Raw genomic sequence first — 23,115 nt, forward strand, 5'->3', positions numbered from 1 at the left:
TCATGATGATTCAAGCACATTACATTGTTGTGCAGCCAAACCTCTCTGCTAATGATAATCTGTATTTGCAGCCACTCCCCAGCGCTAGCATCACTGCCTCAGCTCCACCTCAGATCATCAGGCAATAGATTCTCATAAAGAGCACACAACCTAGATCCCTCACATGCACAGTTTACAGTAGGGTTCCTTCTCCTATGAGAATCTAATGCCACTGCTGATCTGACAGGAGGCATAGTTTATGCAATGATGTGAGCGATGGGGAGCAGCTGTAAATACAGATGAACCTTCTCTCACCCACTGCTCACCTCCATGCAGCCCAGTTCCTAATGGGCCATGGACTGGTACTGGTCCTTGGCCCCAGGGGTTGGGGACCACAGCATTACACCATGCACAAAAAATTACTCAAATAAGAATTTTAGTATCATGAATGTAGGGCTAGACTGGCCCTTGGAGACTCCCTAATTCAACACCTCATTTAATAGATAGGGAAACTATGGTAAATAGTCTCCAAAGATGGCCATCAATACTTCCTCCCCTCCTTTGGATATGCACACTGCTCCTCTCATCAAGAAGTAGAGTCTATTTCCTCTCCTCTCGACCTTGTGATTTGCTGACCAACAGAATACGGTAGAAGTAATGGTGTGCTAGTCCCAGATGCGGCCCTCGGAAAGCCAAGCAGCTTCTACTTTCATGCTCTCTGGGGAAGCCAACCACCACACTCGCTATAAAGGAGCTCAAGCTAAATTACTGAATGATAAGACAGACATCTTGCAAAGAGAGAGAGGGATCACAGAGAAGAACCAAACACGTGAATGAAGTCTTCCTGAGCTTTGTAGCACAGACAGTAATTGAATGCATCCAAGCGATTGACCCCAGCCAAAGCCACATAAAGCAGAAAAAGTGCCCGGCTGGATTTTCTGACCCACTGAATTGTGAGAATATTGGGACTGCTTTGTTACACAGATACAGATAATGGAAACAAAAGAGGTTAGCTGACCTGTCCCTAGACAGGAATCAATAGCAATGACTGAATTAATCCAATCCCCCCAACTTCTAATCCTGGCCACCTGCCACTGAAGTCACAGTAAAAACTCACAAATAATTAGGGCACTCAACAGACTGCCTGACCTATGGCTTTCAGAAACTGGTCTGGACAAAATTACTACTCATTTGGTCATGACCCAGCTATGCAGGGTGCACTGGTATCTCTGTTTCACTAACTTACTGCTATTTAAAGTTTGACACATTAATTTCTCATTGCAAACTCCCTGAGGGTAGGAATGGGTGATCATCAGCCTTGGTCTGTGTGTCCAGTGCCCAACCCAGGGCCTTGCATGGCAGGGATAAATAAAGGTTTGCTAATTAAGAACTCATATATGAAAAGAATTAGACTAGTCCTCACTCCAAAGAATTATGAGACCAGGAACAAATAAGAAGTCAGAGCCAAATCCTTCTAATACTATACAGAACATTGCCATAAAATAATTACTGAGGGCCTGTGACATACAAGAAATATTATTCCCCCAAACACATTCACAGCATTATGTCTTTTATTACTAATTTGACACCCAAAAGAAACCCTGCAAAACAGATAGTGCTATTATTCCTATCTTATAGCTGAAGAAATGGATATAATACAATTCACCCAAAGTCATCCAATGTTCACAAGTGTAACTACAACATGAATTCAGGAATCCTGATTAAAATTCTGATACTATTTTCATCTTCTAGAATCCTTTCCTCAAAAACCTGATGATCTAAATTTCAAGAATTACTACAATACAAAAGAACCTAGAGTAACATGAATAGATTATAAAGAATCAAAGAACCAGACATGATCTCAATACTAACCCATAATATGTAGTGAATTTTTCAGATAATGAGAACTTTCATGCTAGTCCTGGCACATGCCTCCCCAGAATCTATATAATGCTATGCCAATGTGAAACAAATAGTGTAACATTCTTTTTTCACCTCATATTACACTCCCAAAATATAGCACACGTGTGCATGTAAGGGTGAGGGGTAACTATTAATAACCTGATGTTTCTAGTAGTCTTAAAATCAGAATGCTATTGTCACATGCTACTCACGTGGGATGAAGCAATGCACACAGAGGCCTAGTTTCCTATGTTACTTAATCATGGATACTCCAAAAGGCTATTACCCAAAAAGTATCTAAAAGGACAGTAAGAAAATGCCATGAATGTTTACATTATTTGGCTAATGATTAGACTGCTGCACAAATAGGCCATTTAAGTGGAATATTATGTCTGTGGGATTCCCTGGGATTGTAGGATTCAAGGACACTCTCAATCCCCACCCCTCCCCTCACTTCCTCAACCAAGCATCCTCCAAACTGACAGCAGTGATATCGATAAGGAAAGGTGAGTAGGAAGAGCAGTGTATTCAGGGACTTCTTCTCAGTCTTAATGAACCCCCTCCAGCCTTTATTGCTAGGACCGGGGCTGGGCTAGGGTCCCAAAGCTTTCCAAGGTCAAAGGGGACCCTTTCTCTCAGCCCATCACTTCCAGGTTTCTGAATCTGGAAAGGAAGCACTTGGGAGGCAGTTTTGTGTCACTCTGAGAATGCTTTCCCTGAGGACATTCTGGATAGTTTTGGTTGCTGTGACTGTTTTCCACTGCAGTGTTTAATGGTGGTATTTCCTAGTGAGGAGAACTCTAAGACAGAAGCCATCTAAATATAAATGTGTATAACAGGCTATGAATACAGGCACATGCACAACTACCAGATGAACAGGCATTTAGGATTTCATAATAATTTAGGAATGAGCCAGCAATTATAAAAGCACTTTAGTTGCTGTGCTCCCTTGGATCCCAACGTCTGCAGAAAGATGTTTACTTTACAAAACATAGAACAATGATGCCCTCTACAGCCCTCATGGAAAATCCAAGGTACTTACTGAGTTCATAGATTTGGTGAGAGATCCTGAGTCTATTTTGCTAGTAAGAATTTTTATACTAGAATAAATAATAAAAGCACAAGGCTTTGTATATATGTTGGAAAAAATTAAAGTATCAAGGTCTAACACTGAGGAGTGAATTCAAATAAAATATAATAATGTGCAGATAATTAAAACCATTATACTTCACAATTTACTTTCCTGAAGGACATAACAGAAGCAAATTCTACAGACGGTCATCTTGGTTATTAACAGAGGTGGTTTTCAAAAGAATTATAATACTAAAAGGTATTTTCAAAGTGGCACTGTAGACTCCTAAAAGGAGAAATAGCTTGAGACAAATATTTTTTTTTTTTAAAGAAAAGAAATATACCACAAATTGGAGATTACAACATTCCCTGACTGGAACTGAGAAAGACCAGTAAGAAATAACAAAGCTCGAGTGACTTCCCCGTTTTCCATAAGCCATGAGGAAAGAAACTTCTCATCTCTGGAACAAGGAAAGAGAGGATACTGGGCACCTCAGAATTGCTCCAGAATATTCAAGGCCTGTGCAGATACAAAAGCAGCAGAGCGCAGGTTCTCCTTCTCAGGGGATAATGTGTATGAAAGCATATGAATACATATATATAGACAATGGGAGAATATACATAAATCATGACAACATAAGCTACACATAACAGTCAAAGGAACACAAAGTAAGAGGGAAATCAACATGGGAAAAGCCTAGATTATGTAGCCAAGAAAAAGCGAGTCATTCACTGGTCAAGCCTAGAAAAAGCTGATGGGCATGGACCAAGGAAGAAAAGATGAGAGATAACAAGAGAGATAAAACACAGGCCAGATGACTGCATGGAAGGCAAATGCATCCATTTCACAGGAATAGGTGGGCCACGTTCCCAAGTTCCAAGATGAAAAAATGGGTCAAAGTTAAAGAGGAAACGGAGAGTAACTATCAGTGTGTCTCAATTCTAACTGGAGAGTTTATATTAGATCTGATTAAACAAAAGGAATTACTTTAATTGCTTAAGCAAGGAAACAACGCGATGAAAATGGTGTTGAGAAAACATCACCCTAGCACTTGTCTAGTTGAACTGGAATGGCAGGACAAGAGAGGCACAGAGATCGCTTAGAGATTAAATTGGAAGTACAAGCAACAAGGATAATAAAGGCTTGAATGTCTAAGAAAAGGTAAGAGATGAGCAAATTCATGATGCTCTGCAGAGAAGGGATGCATGAAATAAGTGACTAAAAATGAAAGACAAGAAGACATCGTTTGGCAAGCCCAGAGTGTGTGAAGGTTGTGCCAGAGGCTTTCAAAGCAAAAGCCAGTCTAGGAAAAAACTAGACAGACTTAGTTCGAGGTTTCAGGGATCAGAGTAGGTAGAAACTTCTCGGAGGCAGGTGGAAAGTTGAGGCTGAAAAGAGGATGAGAAGCCAAGGCTGTATTTAAACATTTTTTTTCTTTTTTAGTCATCCAAAAAAAGAATAGATGAGTTTATCTATTATCACATGAAGAAAGGACGGGGAAAATGAAGCTCAGAAAACCGGGTGTCTGGCCAGAAAGGCAGAGAGAACACTTGGAAAGGAAGTTCATCTCAAGTCCAACAACAACTTTGTTTCAACATCATCAACACTCAGAGCAAATGCCCTGCTGGGTGAGAAGGTACCTAAAAGGTTTAAGCCGTAGGTAGAACTCACTGAGTGACTGTTGGTAAACTTTTATGAATTTTATTTTAATTCTATCAAGTTATCAGCACACATTTAGTTAGATACAGTTTCCAATATGGGTAATGCAATAGAACAGATAATACACAACAAGAAAACTACAGCCTACATCAGTTTGGGCATATCATCAACCACTACACAAACTCTCACTGATCTACATATGTCTTTAAAACATAAGGCTCCTATAAGGAATAGACAGAATGAAGCAGAAAATAGAAGATTAAGAGTTCGAATCAGGAGAAGAGATACAGAGGTACTTCTTCCGTTTTGAAAAGTTTCAAAACAAATGTCTTTGTGAAAACATTCTCAAGGATAATGGTCGCATGCACACTCCCCGTTCAAATTTATTTCTAGTAAACAATATAACCATTAAAAACTTTTGTAATAAATTCTATTAGGGCCCTTCAGTCTTATTCTTTCCTAACATTTAGTAGAAAATCAGGACCCAGAGAACTCAACTGATATGGAAATATTTGCATCAATCTTTTTTTCAATGTGATACACAAAATAAATGCATCGGTTTTCAAATGAGCCTTAATAACAAAGTCAGCATGGTTACCAGCCTCCAAGTGCAGGTTTTCCCAGGTTCTTGGTGATGGGAGTGGGGTTTGGGGCGGCGGGGGGAGAGAAGAATTTCAGAACACACCACATAAGCCAAGTGAAAGCTTTTTATTGAAAAAGAAAGTACCCTCTCAATGAGGGGAGTGGGCAGGCTCAAAAAACAGCAGCTGCACTGGGAGAAAGTGGTTTTTGGTCTTCTTAAGTCTTACTAATTGAGGGGAGGAACATCCAAGGCTCAGGGATTGGCTTTTACTAAAAATTTGGGTAGTAATTCCTAGAATTGGGTTCTCTCCCATTTTCATACTTTATACGAAACTGTCAGAACTGTCATGGTGATTTCAAGGGTGGAGAAATTTTAAAACCACAATGTAAATGATATTATAATTAGCCAAAGTTCATGTAAGGTGGCAGAGATAGCTGATAAGCCAGTTGAAGCCAGTTCTTGCCTGTTGTTATCAGCCCTTCTAGTTAGCTTCTGCCTGAGGGTTGTTTGCTTTAACACCTGCACCCACTCTGCAAGCCTCTACATCCAGTCTCAACTCTGGCTTCTAGTCTCCTACTCTAATGGTACAATATTCCCATTTAAGTAGACTAAGAAACCTAGGACACAGGATTTAAGTGATTCCTTGAAGCAAACTAGCAAAACTAGCCTAATGATTACCCATTTGCTATTCAATTGTCCCTCTCTTAAGTTTAAAGCACGGCCCTTCACTTTTACTACAAAAGGGAAATGACTATCAATTCTTGGGCATATTTCTCTTTTTGCGGTGTTCTAAGGAATGTAAAGACTAAGGTTAACTGAAATTCATAGCAGAACATAAAACTATAATTGCTACAAAGGAGTGGAAAGAAAAACAGAGATAGTAAAGATGCAGGGAGTTTAAAAAAAAATAGTAAAATCCCTCCTTTCCTTCTAAACATTAATAAAACTTTAAACCTCTTACTTTAGATTTAGAAAATGATGCAGGCTTCCTACCCCAAATTTCCAGCTCTCTCCTCCCCCAGAATAAAAAGCAGACAACTATCAACAGCAAAAGTAAAAGCTTACAGCCTCCTGGAATGGGTGGGAAGGAGAAGGAGGGGGCCATTACTCCCAGTGGAAGACAAAGCCAGATCCACATTCCAGAGAAATCTGGCGGGTCTAAGATTTTCCTTAAATACAGACTAGCCTGTCACTAAGCCAGGTTCTGTAATCTTCCCAGGCTGCCACCGCTGGGGAAGCCAGGAATCCCTTCTAATTAATCAAGCCCTCCCAACAAAAATTTTCCCACCCACAATAAAGTGGGTTGGGGGGAGGGGAGGAAGCAGAGCACGCTTTGTAGCCAAAAGAATTCTAGACTTTGGTGTAATACCTAACTAATCCAAGAAAACAGATGCAGGAAGCAGAGGAAATGATCTACAGAGACAGACAATAAGGTAGGAAACTTTCACAGTACTGCTTCACTGGAACCCCAAATTTGAAATCATAACATCGTAAGATGCAACTATTACAAAGAGTGAGGCCTGGCAACATTCTGTATTTTTTCAAATACCTCTAAAGCAGAGGGTAGACACATAAACTTTCCCAAGGTAGACACCATGCATGTTATGACACTTTTAAAAATAATTTATTATTCAGATTTTTTTTTACTAAAGTTCTGTTTTAATGGATAAACACCCATGATTATTACATTATGTATCCATGTCCATTTCTTGCTTACATGGCAAAGGAAATGGCCTTGCCTTGGCCTTGCTAATTTATCACACTCCTGCAGCCAGATTAACCCAGGGTAACTTCATTGAATGCTTGCTCTGACAAGGTGCAAGGAAATGGGAGTGAAGAGGATGCAACAATTTAGACCTGTGCTGTCCAAAACAGCTGCTATCAGCCAACTACCCCCTACCAAGCATTTGAAATGTGGCTAATAGGAATTGCAGTATGATATAAGAGATGTATTTATATACATATTATACACATAAATCTGTATGTGTGAGTGTGTATGTGTATTTCAGACTTTGCAGGTAATAAGGTCTTTGTTGCAACTACTCAACTGTTCACTCCACTGTAGCATGAAAGCAGAGGCAATATGTAAACAAATGGCAGTAGCCATGTTCTAGGAAAACATTATTTACAAAAACAAGCAGCTGGCATGTGGACTGTAATTTGCCAACCTCTGATCTAGACCTTTCCCCCACCCTAAAGAATTTTTAATTTGGGAAATTTTATAAAATATTAGGGTGAGTGCAAAGTTCAGGTTTAAGATTGCTATGGAGCCTTGGGGAGACATGTGCCTGCTGCTACCACTTCTTTCAGTTGAGACAAGAATACTCACTGCAGTATATAGAACATATCTCCCTGCCACAAGCTGCAGTGGCCCAGTAGTCTAGAGACCCTGAAAACTAGTTCCAAGGACTCTCATCTCATGCACTATTGCCATTTCCAAGGAATTGCCAAAGAGGCAGTTATAAGAAAGAGTTCGAGGCCAGGGTCACAGCATTTAAAAAGAAAAAAAAAAGCACTTATATGCAGGAAGGTCAGAAGACCTTTCTTCATTTGAAGAAGGATATGTTGATTGCGTGGATAATTAATACCATTCTAAGGGAAGTCTTAGAATAAACCCACATCATGTGGCAAACTACTTGGTGTTCATCAGTGTTTCTGTTACTTTAAAAACCCTGCTCTATCCAAGTATTAATACTTTTCAACCCAAATAGCTGAAAGTAGAATGTATCTGTATGAAAAATGTGCATAATTAATTCCTCTTAAATTTTATTTATTCACTTATTAATTTTTTTTTTTTTTTTTTTACAGAGATAGGCCACACCCTTAAACTCCTGGGCTCAAGTGATCCTCCCACCTCAGTCTCCCAAGTAGCTGGGACTACAGGTGTGTGCCACCACACCCAGCTAATTTTTTAATTCTTTTTGCAGAGAAGGGGTCTTACTATGTTCCCCAGGCTGATCTCAAACTCCTGGCCTCAAGTGATCTTCCAGCCTTGGCCTCCCAAAGTGCTGGGATTACAGGCTGTAGCCACTGCACCCAGCCCAATTTTTTGTATTACTGTATAGACACATTAAAATGGCACATCAAAATCAGGCCTCCTCTGCCTTATCCAGCCCCTACCCTTACCTTACCTGTCACTCACCAAGTGCAATCAAACTAAAACTTAGCTATATGATCTGATATTCACCACTATATTCCTAAATATCATGTTTATACTACAAATATCTTATTATTTCAGTTTTACATACTATCTATGGAAAATGAGAATTTAATGCTTACATGTTACCCTCTCACATGCCTCCTTCCCCAACTTGGAGTTCACAGTATTATGAAATGTACCTTTTGTTCAAAGCTGAACCACATAGTATACTATGCTTACTCTCCTACCTTGCACAATTTTGTTTACTTAGAGTTAAGAATTACATCATCTTTTGTTTAGTTCTCCCATATTCCTATGCCTAAATCATTCCCATGCTCTCTGACAGGTCTAAAAAAATTCTCTTCTCAATGTATTTGAATATATGAGGTATTTTATTCATTTTTGTTGGGACATCTTTCGTGGAACCCTCTGTCCTGTTCAAATCTGATTACTTTTGTTACTTTTGTTGGGGTTCAGAAACCAATACCCTGAAATATGGTGCCTTAATATGCTGAGTCTCTCTGATCTTCCCTCCAAACCCCTAATCCGTTGTCTCTACTGAAGCATAGGATAAGTTGTTTTCTGAAGTTCCCTTATTTACCTAGAAACTGGACCCCAAAGAGGAGCACAATTGCCTTCCATCTGGTCAAATCATCTATCCTGGAAAAGAAGATTGAGGAATGCAACCACACGTGGACAGACTTTTTCACAAGACAGTATCTGCCTCTCAGGTTCATTCCAATTCCAAAAAGAATCATTTACAAGTTAATTTCTATCACTTACTCCTACAGCTGCCCCTATTTCCTTTTCCCCATTGAAGAGGGTATATAAGAGTCTACCATGTGGCCCTTTGAGTTTTCATATTTTCTATTACTCCAATGCACACGTGCACATAATAAATTTGCTATGCTTTTCCCTTGTTAGCTTGTCTATTGTTATAGGGGTGTCAGCCGTGATCCTTAACGATCATCCCTTTTCCACCCTTAAAATTTCTAGGCAAGACATACAAGGATCATCATGGGATTTGCGTAGGCCCTTGCCTGTTGGGTTCCCTACTTCCTGGACACCACATCTGATTCTTTGTCTGCTTACTCCCCCACATTCTGGAAGACCACATCCTTCCTAAGACAGGATGTATCAGAAGATAATTTTTCTTAGACTTTGCGTTTTTGAAAATGTCTCTATTCCACTATAACATGTGATTGAAAGTTGGGCTGTGAAGGGAATTCTGGGTTGGAAACCATTTTTCCCAAAATATTGAGAGTATTGTTCCACTGCATTATCTCCTAGCTATTGATGTTGAGAAAGCTGTTATGATTCTTGATCCTCTGTATGTGATCTGTGTTGTTTGTTGTTTTTTTTTTAAGATCTTCTCTAAATTCTTTTTCATTGACTTTGTTGGCTATGTGCTCACAGCCCTTTCAAACAGGAACTTTGTGTTCTTTACTCTTGGTGTTATTTTATTATTTCTTTAATAATTTTCCTCTTCACTGTTTTCTTTTTCTTTTTAGAATTCCAGTTTTTCATATCAAGACTGAATCTCTAATTTTCTTGTGTTTTATCCCCAATTTTTATCTATTATCTTTTTGTTCTATTTTCTGGGTAGTATTCCTCGAGGTTCATCCATAGTTTATTAAATTTTTATTCCTATCATGTTTTTAGTGTATAAGAGCTCTTTCCTATTCTCAGGAATTTCCCTAGTTCATAACATACTGATCTTCTTTCATGGTTATATGTAACTGAAACCTCCCTTCATAAAACTAATAAAGGGCTGCAAGGTGGGAACTGTGCTAGGGGCCTGAACTCCGCAAAGGTATAGGCATAGTTAAAAAAAAATAACCAGCCATTGTTCCCTGGCTTGCTTTTCTCTTACAATGTACTACTTAGGAGTCACATAACTGATGGTCATAAAGATTAGCAGCTTTCTTCATTGCTCCCATAGACAACATCACCCTTGTGAAACCTAAGGCTGGTCTTTGAAGTATCTTCCAGATCCTGCATTCCGGTGTACCAACTGACCAAACCAGGCCAGTGACCCCCCACCCAGCAACTGACTCAGTGCAAGAAGACAATTTCTATACCCCTGCGATTTCATCCCTAACCCAACCAATCAGTAATACTGATTCCCTGGCTCCCTGCATTTCAAGGATTTAAAAACCCTAGTCTCCAAATTCTCAGGGAGGTGGATTTGAGAAATTCCTCCCGTCTTCTCACTGGGAGCCCTGCAATATTAAACTTTTTCTCTGCTGCAACCCCTGCTGTCTCAGTGTATTGGCTCTCTTCTGTACAGCAGGCAATACAACCCAATTGGGCCATAACATAATAGCTTCCTCTTTTGCTCTGAGGATACAAATTATAGTGTATTTAAAGTGTTTTGTTCCCTAGAATCTCTCTGACCTTCTTTTGTCCATTCATAATTAAAACAGACAAGGAAACGATGATTGGAAACTTTGTGTACATGGGTGGGGCTTACTGACTGGTGCACTTTGGGAATCCAGTAGGAATCCATATATTTATCTAGTTGGGGGAGCCTACGTATAGGCTATCCTAATATTCAACAAGCAGATTTTAGGTTAAGAAATATTATTAGAAATAAAAGGAGATATTTTGTAATAATTAAAGACTTAACAGATAGATATAGCAATTGTAAATTTGTACATATCTATTGATAACATAGCCTCAAAATATGCAAGACAAAAGTCAAAAAAACTAAAAGGAAAGGTATGCAAGTGTAAACCCATAGTTGAAGAGTGTAAAATACTTTGCTCAACTGATAGAACAAGTGGACAAAAATATTAGTAAATACATAGCAGAGTTTTATAACACAATTAATGAGCCTGACTTGAGATATGTGTGTGTGTGTGTGTGTGTGTGTGTGTGTGTGTGTGTGTATAGTTCACTGCACCTGAAAACCATCACAGTTTTTCAAGTACTTAGGGAACATTTACCAAAATAGAGTTACTTTGCTAAACACCAATAACAAAATGATTATTAGAAAATTTGCAAATACTTTAAACAACATACTAGATTTAAATAACCCATGGATCAAAAACAAAATCACAATGTAAATTAGAAATTACTTTGGCCTGAATATGACAAAATTCCTACTTCAACTGCATCCCTATCAAAACATGAGGGACACAAAGTAGGAAATGTTTACAGAGAAATTTATAGCTTTAAGTGCATATGTTAAGAAAGAAGAAAGGCTCTAAAGCAATGATTTAAGCATCCACCTTAAGAAACTGGAAAAAGATTAGCAAATTTACCCAAAGAAATCAGAAGGAAGGAAATATTAATAATAAAGATAGGAAAAGAATTGATAAAATACAAAACAAGTATATTACGGGGTGGGGGGTAAGGGGTGGGGAAACCAAAGCCAGAAGCTGGTTCTCTGAAAAGACTAATAAAATTAATAAACCCCTAACAATACTAATCAATAATCACCCCTTTAGAAGGCTCAAGCCTGGCTGTCAGAATATTTGGAAGCAGGATATAAAAGCCAGGAAGGCTGAGAGCTGGTATCCTAATGCCCTGGAAGTATAGAGGATCAAGGAGAGCTGGGAATGAGCTCATTACAGTTAGCGGAACCAGGAGTTATGAAGAACTTCAACTTTACACTTCTTTGTATCCCGTCAGCACAAAATACAATGCTTGACACATAAATAAGTATTCAATTTGTAGATATCCTCACATAATATTTTCTGGTTTATATAAGCAAGTTTGTCCATAACCAAAACCATAAATTTCTTGGGGCAGATATTCAATAGCGCTTTTTACTTCATTCCTTTGAGAAATTACAACCTTCATGAAAACACAACTAAAAAAATATCTCTGCTTACTGACCAAGGGAAGCAAGCAACATGGAAACATGCTATCCATCCAGGACCTCAGAGGGTGCCAGCAAAGGGAGAATACAAGGAAGTGAGGGAGTGTTTGCAGGTTACAAAAAACACCAAGTTTGTGCCAAACTCGGTTGTGGGTTCTAAAGTTATGCTATCCACAAGGTGGCGGAATCCCAAGCATGAAATTAATATAAATTCTGGTCCAAAACCACTGAAATACCAATGGCTCCAGCAGAAGTAAATTTTGAAATTGCTCAAATGCTCTGCAGCGCTTACAGGTCTTTCCACTTGTGCGTGCGTGTGTGTGGCGGGAGGGTGTCACTGAAACAAGTACACAATCAAAAATTACAAACTCATAAACAATCCAACAATTTCAATGACCAATTTATTCCACACTTAGTAAATAATCATGGAAATAGAAGAACAATCGAAGAGATTATAAAATAAATTATGTTAACGATTATTAAGAAGATAAAAGAAGGAAATGGAAACATATCAGAAAAATAGGGCAAGTACATAAAAAAAGAACTGATAGAATTTGAATTTCAAAAAACTACCAAATATAATTCTCACATAAAAAATAAAGTTACTGGCTGGGCGTGGTGGCTCACGTCTATAATCCTAGCACGCTGGGAGGCTGAGGCGGGAGGACTACATGAGCTCAGGAGTTCGAGACCGACATGAGCAAAAGCAAGACCCTGTCTCTACTCAAAATAGAAAAAAATTAGCCGGGCATTGTTGCTCACACCAATACTCCCAGCTACTCAGGAGGCTGAGGCAGGAGGATTGCTTGAGCCCAGGAGTTTCAGGTTGCTGTGAGCTACAATGATGCCACTGTACTCCAGCTGAAGTGACAGAGTGAGAGGAAAGAAGAAAAGAAAGAAAAGAAAAGAAAGACAGTTACTAGAAATAAACAGGTTAAATAGAAGATTAAATACAGATAAAGAGATTTTAGTGAACTGGAAGAGGTCTGATTAAAAAACACCCTGAATGCAACGCAGAGAGATAAGGAGAAGAAAAATAACCACTCAGTTTTAAGGTTGTTTTTAAGCATCAACAGATAACAAAAACACTTCTCAGAAGCAATAACAGATACCAGAAAACAATGAAAAAATATCTTTAAAATGCTGAGGGAAAATAATGCTCAACCTAGAATTCTAAAACCAACTAAATACCTTCGTAGAGTAAGACCAAAATACATTTTTAGACAGACAAATAGTGAAAGTTCACCACTTGTCCTCACAGAAAGAAATACTAAGGAACATACGGATACAAGAAATAATTGTAAGCAATGAAATTTACAAATATGTTGGTAAATCTAAATGAGCAATGACTTGTTTAAAAATAAGATAGAACTATAATATTAAATAGTACTTAATCTGGTCAACTAAATACTGTAATTTATATTTTGATGTTTTGAACTTGTACTTAAGATAACATTAGCATACGGAAAATGTCCTAAAGAACAGCCAATATATGTGAAAGCATCTCCAAAATTTTATACTCACTATTTATAAATTCTTCCCCTCTCCTTCCCTACCACAGATGAGAAGGTCTCAGCCCCAGCCATTAAGGGATGGAGAAGGGACACAAAAAGGAGGAAAATGAGAGGGCAGCAAGCAAGATAACTCAGTCCTGCCATTCACCCAGGTGAGCATTTGCTGCCTGCTGCTTTTACTTTGAACTTTTATCTGCTTTGACATAATCAGAAATCATGCCATGGACATGCAATGTGAATGATAATTTTACACATTAAAGACCATGTTATGATCAAAAAGCAGCTTACAAAAGACTTGAAGCAAAGAACTCTCATAACCATATGAACTATTAATCCTCTCCTCCATTTCATTCTTAACATATAAATTTTCAATGTGCCTACTTAAAATTTTTAGTCCCCAATGTAAAAAGTTCAGAACTTCCATTTTCAATTAACATAGGAATCAGTTATATTACTAACAGAAAGTGATTAACCATTTTTTAAAAGGCTATTAAACATTACTTACTTTAACAGCAAATTTCTTAGATGCCATGGCTTACTGATTGCACAATAACTTCAGACCTTTAAGAGAGAGAAAAAAAAAATAAAGTTATAATTAAGTATATCAAAATCTCCTTTTCTTTGGATATTATGTAAGAGAACAGTTGGCTGAATAATAAAATATCAATAGGAATTTGTGGATGAATGTTCACTTATAATTGTTCTTAACCAAAATACTATATTAAATTGTTAACTTAAAAACTGCCCACGGCCGGGCGCGGTGGCTCACGCCTGTAATCCTAGCTCTCTGGGAGGCCGAGGCGGGTGGATTGTTTGAGCTCAGGAGTTCGAGACCAGCCTGAGCAAGAGCGAGACCCCGTCTCTACTAAAATTAGAAAGAAATTAATTGGACAACTAAAAATATATAGAAAAAATTAGCCGGGCATGGTGGAGCATGCCTGTAGTCCCAGTTACTCGGGAGGCTGAGGCAGGAGGATCGCTTGAGCCCAGGAGTCTGAGGTTGCTGTGAGCTAGGCTGACGCCACGGCACTCACTCTAGCCCAGGCAACATAGTTAGACTCTGTCTCAAAAAAAAAAAAAAAAAAAACAAAAAAACTGTCCACAAAAAGAAAAGCATAGGCCCAGATGGTCTCCCTGATGTATTCTACCAAATGTTTTAAGAATAATTAATATGAACCCTTCAAAAACTCTTTAAAAAAATAGGCACATGAGAAAAACTCAAATCATTCTAAGAGACCAGTATTATCTTGATACCAATAACAGAGACATCACAAGAAAACTACACACCACTATGCCTTAGGAAGAAGGACACAAAAATCCTCAACAAAATACTAGCAAACCCAACACAGCAACTTATGAAAAAGATTATATTGTATACTATAACCAAGTTGGATTTACCCAGGAATGCAAGGGTGGTTAACATCTGAAAATTAATCAAAATAATATATCATATTAATAGAATAAAAGAAAAAAATGCACATAATCATCTCAAATAAAAAAAAAATCACTTAAACACAAAATGCTTTCCTGATTTAAAAAAATCCAGCACAATAGGAATAGAAGGGAGTCCCTCAACCTAATAAAAGGTGTCTATGAAAAACCCACAAGTAAAATCATACTCAATGGTGAAAGACTGAATGTTTTTTCCCTTAAGATAAGAAAAAGACAAGGATGTCTGCTCTTGCCACTTCTATTCAACATTGTATTAGAGATTCTGACCAGAGCAATTCGGCAAGAAAAAGAAATAAAAAGCATCCAGATTAGGAGGGAAGAGACAACACTATGTCTATTCACAAAAAAAAACCATAGTCTTATATATAGAAAACCCTAACGAAATCACCAAAAAACTACTAAAATTAATAAACGAGTTCAGTAAGGTTGTAGGATATAGGATTAGTATTTTAAAATCTACTGTATTTCCATACAACAGCAATGAATAGTCTTAAAATGAAATTAAGAAAACAATTCCATTTACAATACCATCAAAAAGAATACTTAGGAATAAATATAATAAAGAGTACCAAATCTGTACACCAAAAGCCATAAAATATAACTGGATGAAATTAAAAACTTAAGTGAATGGAAAGTGATTAACCATTTTCTAAAAGGCTATTAAACATTAGCGCTCATGGATTAGAGTACTTAGTACTATTAAGATAGCAATAGTCCCCAAATTGATCTACAGATTCAACACAATCCCTATCAAAATCCCAGCTGACTTTGTATAGAAATTGACAACTTATCCTAAAATGCATATGAAAGTGCAAAGGATTGCCAAAACGATCACAAAAAAAGAAAAAAGTTGGAAGACTCAGACTCCCTGATTTAAAAACTTACTGCAAAGCTACAGCAATCAAAACAGTGTGGTACAGGTTTAGTACTCTTTATCCAAAATGCTTGGGACCAGAAGTGTTTCAGATTGCAGGTTTTTTTGGGTTTTGGAATATTCGCATATACATAACGAGATATCTTAGGGTTGGGACCCAAGTCTAAACACAAAATCCATTTATGTTTTATATTCACTTGTACACACACCCTGAAGGTAATTTTATACAGTATTTTTATAATTTTGTGCATGAAAAAACGTTTTGAATGTGGCCCATTACACAAGGTCAGGTGTGGAATTTTCCACCTGTGGCATCATGTTGGCACGCAAAAAGTTTTGGAGTTGAGAGTATTTTGAATTTAGCATTTTTGGACTGGGGGTGCTCAACCTGCACTAGCATAAAAACAGACATATAGATCAATGGAACAAAGTCAAGAGTCCAGAAATAGATCCTTACATTTATGGTCAATCGATTTTCAACAAGGGTGCCAAGATAATTTGATGGGGAAATAGTTCTTCCAACAAATAGTGCTGGGACAGTTGGATATCTACATGCAAAATAATAAAGTTGGGCCCCTACATCACACTACATATAAAAATTAACTCAAAGTAGATCAAAGATCTACATATAAGAGTTAAAACTATAAAATTCTTTGAAGAAAACATCAGCATAAATGTTTGTGACCTTGCATTTGGCAATTGTTTTTTAGATATATCAAAGCATAAGTGACAAAAGAAAGAATTCAGTAAATTAGATTTCATCAAAATTAAAAACTTTTATACTTCAAACCTAGAAAGGAAAAAGACAAGCCACAGAATAGGAGACGATATCTGCAAATTATACATCTGATAAGGGACTGTTTTCGTGCATTGGTGTTGCTATAAAGGAATACCTGAGGCTGCGTAATTTGTAAAGAAAAGAAGTTTATCTGACTCAGAGGTGTACAGACTGTACAAGAAGCTTCTGCTCGGCTTCTGGTGAGGGCCCCTCAGGCTGCTTCCACTCATGGTGGAAGGCAAAGGAGAGCCATCATGCAAAAATCACTTCTGTTCTTCTGAGAACAGAAGACAGAGGGGAGGGAGGTGTCAGGCTGTTTTTAACAACCAGCTCTCAGAGGAACTCTGTCAGGAACTAATAGTGTGAGAACTCAATCATTACCTGCAAGGATGGCACCAAGCCATTTATGAGGGATCCACCCATATGACCCAAACACCTCCCATTAGGCCCCATCTTCAACATGGAGGATCAAATTTCAACATGAGGTTTGGAGGGTCAAACATCCAAACTATAGCAGAGACTCATGTCCAGAATATATAAAGAACTCTCACAACTCGATAAAAGGACAAATAACCCAATTTAAAAATGGGTGAACAGATAGCAGAGTTATGCAGCGGAAGGTTCTGGACCCATAAAAATGGGTGAAGAACTTGAACAGAAATTCTTTCAAAGAAGATATACAAATGGCCTATAAGCACATGAAAAGATGCTTAACATCATTAGCTATCAAAGAAATGCAAATCAAAACCATATTGGGATATTACTTTACACCCATTAGGATGGCTAAACTCAAGATGACTAACAGTAACAGGTGGTTGGCAAGGATGTGAATAAGCTGGTACTCTCACACATTGCTGGTAGGAATGTAAAATGTTGCAGCCACTTTGGACAATAGTTTGGCAGTTCTTCAAAATTTAAGCAGAGTTGCCATATGATCCAGCATTTCCATTCCTAGGTATATATCCAAGAAAAATAAAATAAAAACATCATGTCCATACAAAAAATTGTACAGGAACGTTCACAGAAGCATTATTAACAATAACCAAAAAGTAGAAACAACCCAAATGTCTATCAACTCATGAAGGGATAAATAAAATGTGGTACATCCATACAACAGAATATTGTTTGACAATAAAAAGGTAAATTTTACTGTGCTCAGCCAGGCAACTGCCCTTTTCCACCCCCGCAGAAGCCTGGAGTATTGTCTGGAGAGGGTCAGACAGAAGTTCTCTGGTCTGGAAAGCACCAGACGCAGTATAAGGTGGGGGCTACTCTCCTGAAAAAAGAGATTAGAAAACATTTGCAAACTGAGACCTTCCCCAGCTGGCATGCCCCTCTACTCTGCCTAACTCTCCAGACAGGAGATCGAAACTTCCCTATTCAAGGAATTGGACTAACCTAAAAGGCAGGATCTTAAAAACACTGACATCAGGGGTTCCCCAAGGAAATAGCCTAGACAGATGGCTCTAAAGTGAAGTCCACAACCACAAGCCCCACACCCATGTGCAGAGATCCTAGTCATCTTTTTAATGTCCCATTCTCAAATACAAGTAAACAACCAGGAACCACCTACAATCTAAGGCAAGATTCTATCATGAAAGAAAACCAAAAAGACAGAAAAGCTACTTAGCTGAAAGAAAGTAAGAAGAGAGAAGGAAATCTTTTTTCTAATAAAATCTATCATTAAGGAGATCAGAGATATTGCATCCATAAAGCAAAAAATAACGCAAAAGGGGGAACTTTCAGAAAACAACAAATTAAAACCATGATAGCCAAAATAAAAAACTTAATAGACAAGTAGGAAGCTAAGTAAATCTCTCAGAAACTTCAGCAAAAATAAAAGAGATAAAAAAATAAGAAAGAATAAATTAAAATTAAAGGACCAGTATAGGAGGCCCAACACAGGAAAATTAGGATGGAAACAGGCCCATATTAGGGTGTCTATCACCCTAATGTTAGGCATTGGGGAAAAAAGAACCTTGAAAAAGTTTTTTTGGGGGGACTAGGGGTAGGAGGCAAATAATAGAAAGCATAGGAGCCAGAATTGGCTCCAACTGCCTCAAGCAATTCTGGAAGCTAAAAGGCAACGGAGAAATATCTTCAAAATTCTGACGAAAATTGTTTCCAACCTCCAACTACATTTAAACTTCAGGGGAGAAAAAACATTTTTAGACATGCAAGTTTTTAAAAAATGTACATCCCATGCATCCTTTCTCAGGAAGCTACTAAAGATGTGCTTCACCAAAATGAGGAAATTAACCAAGAAAGAGGAAGATGCAGGAAACAGGAAGGGCGCGGCAGGAGGAAGGCAGAGGAAAGCTGAGGATCTGGGGAAAGGAGACCCTGCATGAGAGCCATGGGCAAAGGGCAGACCGCTGGTCCACACTGGAACAGGTTGCAAGGATCCAGGAAAGGCATGTCCAGAAGGGTCTGCATGCATGCACATGAACTTTAGACAACTGGTGGAATATGAGATTGAATTAGGACAGGTACACAGCAAGCTAAACAGCTGAACAGTAATAGGGCAATTATTGATTCCACACTAAACAAAAATCGTGCAGAACGTAAAAAGTAAAGAGTATTTAATACACAGCTAGTTATGATTAGCATTTATAGTCATAATAGCAAACATTGAATCTTTACCTAAACAGTATTATGTTTACAATGATATTAGGAGGATGGGGAATACTGTGTGTGTGTGTGTGTGTATGTGTGTGTGTGTGTATGTGTGTGTGTGTGTATGTGTGTATACACAGTGGGGGCGCAGGGATTAAAGGGAGCCAAAGCTCTGTTTAATGGTAAGAAAATGTTTCAGAAGCAAAGCTAAAACCCGTAAAAATAGCCATAACAGTTACAATAAAGCAGAAATACAGCAAGTAAATTAGTGATAGGGACAGAATTCTTCAGAGCTAAACTTTGCCCCAACCTGAAGAAGAAGGTGAAGAGGACTCACAAGCAAGGAGGAAGGAAGGGGTGGTGAGGATATCATTATTCACAAGCTTTGTGTGTGGAACTACCTGTCCATCGAAATTGTGTATAGACACTCTTAGAGCAGTACTGTCCAATAAAAATGCAATGCAAGCCACAAACGTAATTTTAAATTTTCTAGTAGCTGCTTTTAAGAAAAAAGTAAATAGAAACAGGTGAAATTAATTTCAATGATATATAAATACATATATTTAATTTAACGCAGTATATCCAACATGTTAGCATTTCAACGTGATCAATACAAAAACGTTCACATTCTTATTTTAACTAAGCCTTTGAAATTAGGTATTTTATATTTCCAGCACATCTCAATTTGGACTGGCCGCATGTCAACTGCTCAACAGACATCTGAGGTTAGTGGCTACCATAATGGATGGCACAGTTTGAGACTACTTTTTTTTAAATAAGAAGAGTACTTATTTCTGTGCCTTGAATTCCTTATTTATAAAATAGAGATTATAATACCTAACTCAAAAGTATTGAAAGGACTAAATAAAATGACAAATAAAAACACTCACTATAACGATTTATAAACACTAGGCCTTCGATGATTGTTAGTAATTACTATTACTTAGTTAACAGTGATTTTCTAAAAATCTGGTACCCTTTGATTCTAATTTTTTAAATGGACAAAAATATCTTTATCTAAACTCTAAATCGCTTTAAGTATTCATTTCTATTCTCTGAATAACAAAATACATATGACTTAGAAAAACTTTTAATGATGTTCATCTTAGCGAGACCATTTAGATACAGGTATAAATGGAAAAAAATAAATTCCTGGAAAATCAGGCACATGTGTTTGAAAATAACATATGTAAAGGCTGTCCTGAAAACTTTAGCTAGATCTTTAAAATTATATTATTTGAGCCTGATAAACATAAAATCAGTCCACTTAAATGTATTAAATCAGGCTTGAATAACTTTACTAAGAACTTAGGGAGTCCCTCATTGGGGGTATTTAAAGGGTACTCAGAGGCATCAGGACTCAGACAGGGAAACGGGGGATGAAGTTTTGCCAGCAAGTACCCAATCGAAGGCGAAGTACATGTGATCTAATTGTTAATTATACACAGGGTTTCCCATATGTCCTTCTTTTCCTGAAGGACAGGCAGATCACACATGAGGCCGAGGCAAGGCTTTCAGACCTTATCTGCTGTTAGAGATTGTGAGCCACATTACGGTGAAGGTTACATTTTTAACTCACAATAAGGTGGTTTTTGGTTTTTATTTTTATTTTCATCAGTAATGCAAGAACAGCTACCTTTACTTTTTAAAGTCTGGATTCTTCAAAAAGTATCATCAAAGTCTAATCTCAAAAATACAATCTATGGGACTCTAGAACTGAAAAGCATATTTTTTATATAAAATAATGTGGTCCGCTACTGTAAAATAGGCTATATGGGAAAAAGGAAATATATATTTTGAATATTTTTAGCCCATTATTAATATCATGAGACATTCTGCTTCAATGTATATAATTTTTTCACTTGTTTCCACGATGTTTGGAGATGCAAAAAAACCCACAATTTTAGAGATATTTACTCCCAGCCTTGCCGTGTACTCCCCTAATGAAAACTTATGGGACCAGGCCATGATCTGACAGCTGATGGCCTAGCCAAGGGCTAGATAGGGCCCCCTTGAGGCAAACTAGTACCATCTGTCACCTGCAGAACTGCCAAGGTCAATGGCTAACTGGGAAGTCAAAGTAGGTGTGACCTTCCTTCCTCAGCCTCCCGCCAAGGCACAAGTTCCTGACACAGGGTATGACTTCAAATAAAGCTACATAAGTAGCAGTTCTAGCCTACTAATCAAAGAAAGAGAGAAAGAGAAGAAATAAACTCTATAATTAAAGAAAATGTAGTTTGAATTAATTTATCATTATGTTATATAATATGGCATCCTTTTATATTTTGTATTTTGTACAAAATACTTTGTATATTTTTGATATACAAAATACAAATAAATGAATTCCACCAAGATAAAGCCCACAAACATCTGGAGAGCCAGTCGCATAGACCTTGAGCTTGCATATTTGCTGAAGTCATTTCAGATAAAGAAAGCATCTTTCCTTTGGTTCATTACAGCATTAGGCACAGGTGCTGGGAATGCACTAAATGGTGAACTGAAATCTGAAATGAACTAAACCAATTTGCTAAACCCCAAATATGATAAAATCATACTTACCCATGGTGGAAGGCGTACACTTTCACAGGTGAGCAACGCCTAACACTAGAGGATGCTCAAGAAAAGTCTGCTAGATGAAGAAATGTTCCAGATAATTGGAGCTGAGTCATTTATGCACACAACCTTTTCAGTTTTGCTGCTTTTAAGGAAAATTTCCAAAAATATACTGAATCTTTACCGATGTTTATAAAAATACCATATATTGAATGTTTCTTTGATAGTCCAGATCAAAATTATCATCTATCAACACACTAGGCAATATATACGTCATCACCCCTCTGAGCTGCAGGCTCCTACACAGAGCTGCTCACCAGTAGGCCTGAAGGTCTTCTGTCTGCTCCTGCAGGCTTTCCATGAGTTCTCAGAGTGCCGGTCTCCTGCAGCTCCCTTTCTTATCCCCATTCTTAACCTTAATCAGGTAGGCACAGAAAACTAAGGGACTAAGGCTAATGCGATGTTCTCTGAGCCTCTCTTACATGGGATTCAAACAGACTTCATTCAGTGTGAAGGCTCTGAGTCCTATGTTTTAGATAATAAACTATTAACTCCACTTCAGGATTAGGGTTTCTACAATGGTGAAATTGCTGTCATGGTACAGTAGAAAATGTCCCCTGGATTTGAGCCTCAGCATTTAATTCTTCCTGCCTCCGCAGAACAGTGAGGCTGGACAGGCTGACCTCTACAGCACATTCCATTTCTAAACATCCACAATCTAAAATCCAACAGTAGTTCAAGAACAAATAATGCCAGTACACAGATTCTTCCAGAGAAGAGAATAGAGGGAAATCACCCCACGCTCATTTTATGGAGCCCTTAGCAAAACTAGACAAGAGGAACATCATAGTCAATTCTACACATAAACACAGAGGCAAGAATCTAAACAAACAGAAGCAACCTGAACCTAGTAAGCTACTCTATATATAAAAAAAAAAACCAAACATCAGAACCAAATGAGGTATCTGAGGAGTGCAAGGTGGGCTTAACAATATAAAAATTACCACACCAAAAAACTGAAGTAGGAAAAAAAAAAAAAAAAGCTCATGATCATTTTCATAGAGACAGAAAAAAAAGTAAAGAAAAACATTAAAAATCTAAAAATAGAAAGGAATTTCTTAATCTAAAAAAAAACATAGCAAACTTGTTTAATGATGAACCATTAGAA

The 23,115-nt window shown here is 37.7% G+C and overlaps 1 protein-coding gene across 1 annotated transcript in view; it reads right to left on the bottom strand.

Moving 5' to 3' along the window:
- SLX4IP (SLX4 interacting protein) overlaps positions 1 to 23,115 on the bottom strand; it is a 186,191-nt gene that overhangs the window by 150,232 nt on the left and 12,844 nt on the right. The window contains exon 2 of the mRNA XM_012657196.1: positions 14,180 to 14,235. Within this exon, the coding sequence (XP_012512650.1) occupies positions 14,180 to 14,206 (27 nt within the window). The 5' untranslated portion in view covers positions 14,207 to 14,235. The remainder of the gene's footprint in view (positions 1 to 14,179; positions 14,236 to 23,115) is intronic.

The sequence above is a fragment of the Propithecus coquereli genome, unplaced genomic scaffold (genome assembly GCF_000956105.1).
Source record: "Propithecus coquereli isolate 6110/MARCELLA unplaced genomic scaffold, Pcoq_1.0 Scaffold532, whole genome shotgun sequence".
Taxonomy (NCBI): Eukaryota; Metazoa; Chordata; class Mammalia; order Primates; family Indriidae; genus Propithecus; species Propithecus coquereli.